The sequence below is a fragment of the Salvelinus alpinus genome, chromosome 2 (genome assembly GCF_045679555.1).
Source record: "Salvelinus alpinus chromosome 2, SLU_Salpinus.1, whole genome shotgun sequence".
Taxonomy (NCBI): domain Eukaryota; kingdom Metazoa; phylum Chordata; class Actinopteri; order Salmoniformes; family Salmonidae; genus Salvelinus; species Salvelinus alpinus.
In genome coordinates, this window is record NC_092087.1 from 107,599,065 (window position 1) to 107,606,623 (window position 7,559).

The 7,559-nt window shown below is 50.8% G+C and overlaps 2 protein-coding genes and 1 pseudogene across 2 annotated transcripts; 2 read left to right on the top strand and 1 right to left on the bottom strand.

Annotated features, from left to right (window-relative positions):
* LOC139542145 (zinc finger protein 665-like) overlaps positions 1-7,559 on the bottom strand; it is a 294,018-nt pseudogene that overhangs the window by 36,444 nt on the left and 250,015 nt on the right.
* LOC139547813 (uncharacterized) lies at positions 7-3,211 on the top strand. The gene is made up of 6 exons (XM_071356915.1): positions 7-673; positions 833-1,284; positions 1,364-1,685; positions 1,789-2,593; positions 2,684-2,859; positions 2,970-3,211. Exons 1-6 carry the CDS (start codon positions 446-448, stop codon positions 3,147-3,149), a joined length of 2,163 nt encoding a protein of 720 aa, XP_071213016.1. The 5' UTR covers positions 7-445; the 3' UTR covers positions 3,150-3,211.
* On the top strand, positions 3,199-7,207 carry LOC139549426 (uncharacterized). The gene is made up of 4 exons (XM_071359922.1): positions 3,199-3,291; positions 3,883-4,142; positions 4,361-4,609; positions 4,706-7,207. Exons 2-4 carry the CDS (start codon positions 3,907-3,909, stop codon positions 5,244-5,246), a joined length of 1,026 nt encoding a protein of 341 aa, XP_071216023.1. The 5' UTR covers positions 3,199-3,291; positions 3,883-3,906; the 3' UTR covers positions 5,247-7,207.

Genomic DNA, 7,559 nt, shown 5'->3' on the forward strand with positions numbered 1-7,559 from the left:
ATGTAGCTGTCATCCTCCATGTAGCTGTCATCCTCATGTAGCTGTCATCCTGTATGTAGCTGTCATCCTGTATGTAGCTGTCATCCTCCATGTAGCTGTCATCCTCCATGTAGCTGTCATCCTCCATGTAGCTGTCATCCTCCATGTAGCTGTCATCCTCCATGTAGCTGTCATCCTGTAGGTAGCTGTCATCCTGTAGGTAGCTGTCATCCTGTATGTAGCTGTCATCCTGTATGTAGCTGTCATCCTGTAGGTAGCTGTCATTCTAATCATGAGTTTCTCTTTAACCATTTTAATCACTAATTTCATTTCAGTTTTACTCTCAAACTTGACCAACACTCATTTCATTCTTTTGTTACATCCTATCAGTGATTGATATTCATGTAGGCATGTTGGAATGTGCTATTAATTTAATCAATGTAATCTAAATTTGTGATATGTCTTCATGCATTTATTTTATTTTATTCATTCATTCATTCAACTTATTTATTTCTGTGTCACTGCAAAAGCCGTAGCCCTACAGGTCCCCCCATCGCTCCCTCTGCCTCCAACTGACCAAGCCCCGGTTCCTGCCCCGGCCCCTGCTCATCCTGCCCTACTGGGGCGGAGCGAAGAGGAGGATTTGCCCCGGCAGTCCTTCCTGCCTCCAAGGCCCGCCTCAGAAAGTGCTGAGGTAAATTCATCAACTGTAATGACACCACACAGTTAAGATATTTAACAGTATGCCATTCTACACAGTTGTCTTGTCTCCTGCATCCTGTCTCCCTGTCCGTTTCTCTGAAACATAACCATCCCTTCTCCCCCGCCTCCATCACTCTCTCCTCTCACCCAGCTGCTGCTTCCAGAGAGTTGGCGTTCATCTCTCACCAAGGAGCAGCAGCGGTGGATCGGCCGCACGCTGTTCACCAGGAACAGCATTGGGAGGTCGACACTCACCACTGACCTGGTCACGTGGTGGACGCCTCCCCAACCGCGGCCGATCTACAATCAGCCACCCGCATCCCCCGACCCCTTCTTCGCATGTCAGCTGTTCCTTTGGATGCCCGCACGTATATGGGCATACAAGCTGGCATGCCCCCAGTCTGGGTGCAGAGGCACACTCTGCAAGGCTGGGCTCTACAAGACCATCCGGAGGGTCTTGGACATCGACCGCTGGTATCTCATGGCCACTGAGTACCTGGAATGCAGTCGGTGTAAGAAGAAGGTCGCGGGGTGGTCACGGGACCTTGTCAGTCAGCTGGATGCTCGGCATCGTTGCCAGTTCCCAGCAATATTGACATACAAGTAAGTTCACAAGATTTAGTTAGTTAGTAATAAAGTCAAATGAATGCGAGTCATTCATATGCTTTATCTCTCTCTCTAGGCTGTCCTGTGACCTGCGGATTGTGAGGATACTGAGGTCGCGCACATTGGGGAACAGTGCGTCACAGACCGACAGCAAGCTGTATGAAAGTCACAGCGAGTCCTGGATGCGGAGTGGAATACGGTACCTCGGGGAGTGCGAGCAGTTTCTGGCCTTGGGCACTGGGCGGCAGTTCGCTGATCTACCGGAGATGCCCCCGGTGCCCTCACCCGTCTGGCTGCTGACGGTCTACAGCCATGACGTGCTGTCGCGGCTGGACGAGGTGAAGGCCAGGGTCACCTCCATCTTTGGGTCCATCTTAAAGATGGACTCTACCAAGAAGGTGAGTTTTCACTTAAAAATGTGAAGATAAGTCAGGTCTGATTTTGTATATCTATATTTTAAATAATGTCTTGACCTTTCTGTCTTTGCGTGTCTGTCTCCAGGTGACTAAAAAGCTCGCGGGTACCGCTGCAGACACGGCCGCCTGGGTTACCAACGTCGGTAACGAGCATGGGCAGGTCCTCGTCAGTGTCCTCACTGCCGGTGAGGGCGAGGGCCTGCTCCCCATGGCGGCTGGTCTCATGGAGCGGTACCGGCTCGCCGGGGTGGCGCCCCCCCAGCTCATGTACGTGGACCGAGACTGCTGCTCCAGCTTCGGCGGATCAAAGACAGCTGCCATGTACAATGAGTGGGACCAGCTGGTGGTTCGGCTGGACATCTGGCACCTGATGCGGCGGTTCGCGGCAGGTGTCACCACTGAGAGCCACCAGCTCTACGGTCCCTTCATGCGGCAGCTGTCAGCCTGCATCTTTGAGTGGGATGCAGGTGATGTCCGCCGACTGCTGGAGGCCAAGAGGTCTGCGCTGGAGGGGAGGCACGGGATGGTCGGCCTCACCGAGATGGAGGTTTCGAGGCTGATCGGCAGGAAGGAGATGGCACTTCACTGTCGGCGTCGTACGCGTGGAGCTGCGGCGACCGAAGTCCTTCTCCTTGACCTCCTCGAGACCTTCAACAGCGAGAAGGGGGTCGACACCCTGGGCATCCCGTTGCTGGACTCCGTCCGCATCCAGGCAATCTGGAAAGAGCAGAGGCGCCACCTCCACTGCATACAGGACCCACCCGGTGTACAGCTGTACACCGAGACCGGCAAAATCACCAAGGGCGGCGTGATTTTGCCAGTTTATCGCTGCGCACGGGGCTCCACATCCTTGGAGTCATTCCACCTCCACCTCAACCGGTTCATCCCAGGTAAATGTCATTGCGGAGCTTAAAGTAATGCTTCATGTTTAATGTTAACAGCAACAGCTCTCCCACCCTAATCATGCATTGTTCTCTCAGGTACCAGGGCAAATGCCATGCATTTCCAGGCATTCCTGTTGGATGGACTGGTGAGGTGGAACGAGGACCGTGCGCAGGCAGCAGTGGCCACCTGCAGCACATCCTTAACCTTAGCAGCCAAAGGGTGCTTGGCAAGGAACAGGGTAAGGACTACACCAAGCCTAGCGAGTACACGGGTAAGTCGAGTAAGAGAATGAACATTTACATCAATTGCATTAATTACATCCCATTAACACTTCCCTACTTTGCTTTTGCCTGATTTTTTTTGTTTTTGTTGCTTTAATAGGGGAACTCCTCGGAGTGGAGTACCTGTACTCGCAGACTGGCAGAGTGCTGCAGGATGTCAGCGCGGACCCTGACCTTCCGGAAGAGGCAGCCGCCGTCGAGCAGCTCGACGAGGAGGACGAGGGCTTTCAGGAGGAGGATGTGGACCCGACAGTCCACATCCCTCATGTCACACCTATGAGCGCCCCGTCCTCCAGCTCAGCGGCACCTCTGTCAGGGGAACCTCTGGGCCATCCAGTCCCACCGCCCCTGAAGACGGAAGCTCTCCTGAGGCCCCTGATCGACACGGTTCTCCTCACCCTGACCACTCCTCTGATTCAGAGGTAATTATAATTGACCCTTTATGTTGTTGTTAAAAAAGAAAAATGCTATTGCAACCTCTTTGAAAATAAGGAATTGTGACAAACTCAAGACCAGTTTCAGGTGTTTAATAATACCAAGGATGTTATCAGCTGAGTGCATCCATTTAGAAAGTTCACAACACGTCTTATTCTCTTCCCTTGTAGGCGTCACCTCCCCAGATCTACATTTTATGACCACAATGACTTTCCCCTCCTTTCCCCTGTGGAATGTCCATGGTCCTCTCTTTGTCTAGCTGTCCATCTTCTGTGCCTGACCCTGATCTCTCTATCCTAGGCAATTTCCTCTTATCTGATTAGGTCATGGTTTCTAAATTAGCAAACACAAAGTTTCATGACCTAAACTCCATTAATACTCACACTAATCATTCACTAAACAGGATGAAAAAACTAACTACAGTTTAACTTGAAACATGTTACATTTTAACAGAATCCATCAGTGTGACTTTCAAAATAACATCTCCTATTTCCTTTTGTAGAAGAATCTTATGTGTTACCCCCTAAATGTGTGACATCGTCCTCATCGTTTCTTCCATGTCTTTTTTTTATCTTCAGGGGGAGACGAAAAGTCCTGATGCAATGCCGGGCTACCAGCATGTCCGTAGGCTTGCCAGGGCCTTGGTGGGGGTGAGGAACCGTCAGTGGCTGTCGGACCGCAGGGTAGACGGTCTGGTGGAGCTGTGGCTGGCGCTGCCTGACTTCGACAAGCAACGCTTGATCTACCCTGCCCGACACCAGGAGAGGATCGTTCAGGGGCGGTTGAAGGCAACGAAGGGGAAGTCGTCCATTGTCCTAGGAAAAGACTCTCTCCAACGGTATGTTGTTAGTGTTCATGTCCTCCACCTTACTATTATATTGCCTGCCTCTACATTAAATGCATATGTAGGTCAGGCGATGGCTATCATTATACTTTGGCTGTCATTATACTTTGACTGTCATTATACTTTGGCTGTCATTATACTTTGGCCGTCATTATACTTTGGCCGTCATTATCTTTCAATGTTCTCTAATTATTTATCTCCTCTGTTTTCAGTTGCCTTCTCGGACTCAACTCGGGCCCTGCAAGTTGGCCGGGCACCAGCCGTTTGGTGGAGGTGATTTGCAGACAGCTCTGTCAAATCCATCCCAGCGCCACGCTGTCTGCCGGCGTGAAGAAGAGCAGGTGGGCGCTCATTCTGGCAGACTACGTGGCCATCAGGGAGGCAGTGCTGAACAGCCCGAGGTTGATGACCCGGACCAACCTTCAGCTCTTTGAGCTGAATCAAAGGACCATCAGTCAGTGGTAAGATATTAACTTATGGAAGACTTGTTACATAAAGCCATGTGACTAATGACAATTTGTGTGACAGCTTGTGTTTGTTTTCTCTCCCTGTTTCAGGTACTCCCGGCGTCAGAGGGATAGGATGGTGCTGCAGCAGGGATTGGGGCTCGCTCCTGCACCCAGCGTCACCGCCCAGCCCCTCCCTGCAACCAAGCCCCTCCACTACCAGCCGGAGGGAATCCAGGCACTCTTCCCTTTCCCTACGCCGCCCCCCCCGGTCCCAGGCCAGACCACCCAGCAAGGAGGGCACGCCCACGCGCCCATTCTGCCAGCACACCTGGAGCAACACCCTCCCGCACTTCCCGGACCCTCCCAAGCCCAAGGACCACAGACGGGCTCCTCTTTACCTCCTCCGGTGCCAAGGACAACGGCTTGGAGGAGGAAGAGGATGGCGGAGGACAAAGAGGAGGGGACAGCCGGGAAGAGAAAGCAACGCGAACAGTACGTCTGCTCCAAATGCGGGTTGCCGAAGCGGCGGGAGACGGGGCACAGCCGCTTCGGCGGCGTGGCGTTCTGCTCTGTTGCTGCGGGGGGTAAGACCGTGGCCCAGTGGCTGGCGGAAATGAAGGACACTAAGGGGCGAGGTGAAGGACACTGAGCCGCTGGCTGGGTGGTCGGACGTTTTTGTTGTAAATAGTTCCCTGTTCCCCTCTACCTGGACCGAGACCTGTTCCCCTCTACCTGGACCGAGACCTGTTCCCCTCTACCTGGACCGAGACCTGTTCCCCTCTACCTGGACCGAGACCTGTTCCCCTCTACCTGGACCGAGACCTGTTCCCCTCTACCTGGACCGAGACCTGTTCCCCTCTACCTGGACCGAGACCTGTTCCCCTCTACCTGGACCGAGACCTGTTCCCCTCTACCTGGACCGAGACCTGTTCCCCTCTACCTGGACCGAGACCTGTTCCCCTCTACCTGGACCGAGACCTGTTCCCCTCTACCTGGACCGAGACCTGTTCCCCTCTACCTGGACCGAGACCTGTTCCCCTCTACCTGGACCGAGACCTTGAGCGCGGTGTAGAGGCTTGTGTGTGTCGAGGACCCTCAGAGCTATACTGGTAGGGTAACCCGTGGTAACCCATGGTAACCCATGGTAGGCGGTTCTGAGGAACTATATTGTCTGTAGTCTATAAGACTACTGGTAGGGTAACCCATGGTAACCCCATGGTAGGCAGTTCTGAGGAACTATATTGTCTGTAGTCTGTAAGACTACTGGTAGGGTAACCCATGGTAACCCATGGTAACCCCATGGTAGGCAGTTCTGAGGAACTATATTGTCTGTAGTCTGTAAGACTACTGGTAGGGTAACCCATGGTAACCCATGGTAACCCCATGGTAGGCAGTTCTGAGGAGCTATATTGTCTGTAGTCTATTAGACTACTGGTAGGGTTACCCATGGTAACCCCATGGTAACCCCATGGTAGGCAGTTCTGAGGAGCTATATTGTCTGTAGTCTATTAGACTACTGGTAGGGTTACCCATGGTAACCCCATGGTAACCCCATGGTAGGGTTAGACTACTGGTAGGGTAACCCCATGGTAGGCAGTTCTGAGGAACTATATTGTCTGTAGTCTATAAGACTACTGGTAGGGTAACCCATGGTAGGCAGTTCTGAGGAACTATATTGTCTGTAGTCTATAAGACTACTGGTAGGGTAACCCATGGTAGGGTTAGACTACTGGTAGGGTAACCCCATGGTAGGGTTAGACTACTGGTAGGGTAACCCCATGGTAGGGTTAGACTACTGGTAGGGTAACCCATGGTAACCATGGTAGGGTTAGACTACTGGTAGGGTAACCCATGGTAGGGTTAGACTACTGGTAGGGTAACTCATGGTAACCATGGTAGGGTTAGACTACTGGTAGGGTACCCATGGTAACCCATGGTAACCCATGGTAGGCGGTTCTGAGGGGAGACACCAGACTAACGTCGGTCCGTTCCCAAGCAAAAATGCTCGTTTTATGAGCACATTAACATTTTATTTACATAGTTCAATAAAAGGACTATATAGCAAAGACAGACAGGATCGTGATGCACCTGTAAAAAAAAAAAAAAGATAAGACAATAAAATATACAACATGATTTATCAATACATCTTCAAGTGAAAACTCAACTTCATGGTTGAGCTCATGTTCAACAGCAGTAGCTATAACACATAGGTTAAACAATATAAGGCACAGGAATAACTTACCTTTTGGCAAGTGTATAGACATTTCTGTCCACAGGTCAGTGGCCCAGATGCACTTCAAACTGCTCTTGATGGTGTACCGCCAACTAATCAATGCTCCAGGCGCCCTATCACCCCAAATGTTATACATACACCTGACGGGTTAGAAGAAATAGAGCCTGTATGCATGTAAATGTCCCATGTACTAAGGCGTACACACACACACACACACAATACATTAGAGCCATTATGGTGTGTTATTTTGTGTGTGTATAGAGGTTGCTGACATTATTATTTAACGTTTATTGGATTTACATTGCAATAATTCTCTTTTTATTTCATCTTGTTTCCCAATGTTTACTCTGGTTCATCATTAAAGCTCCTAGACTGGACGTCTTGTGTCTGTCTTCACTGTTTTGACCTGGTGCTCAAAGCACATGGCTACTTAATATGCTTTGTTGTCAACTTCTCTCACCCTTTAAAACCCCCCATTTCCCCTCCTCCTTGGACAGAGAAGAATGGGCAATTTCTTCGTGTGATCCTTTCACGCATTCCCTCTCTATTCCGATTGTTCCAATTGTTCTATTCCTCCTCTCCTCCAATCAGATGCTTCAGATTGTTCCAATTGTTCCATTACTCCTCTCCTCCAATCAGATGCTTCAGCTTGTTCCAATTCAGAGAAAGAGAGCAAAAACCCGCCAATGAAGAGCCTAGCTTGTTCCAATTGGTTTTAAGCCAATCATG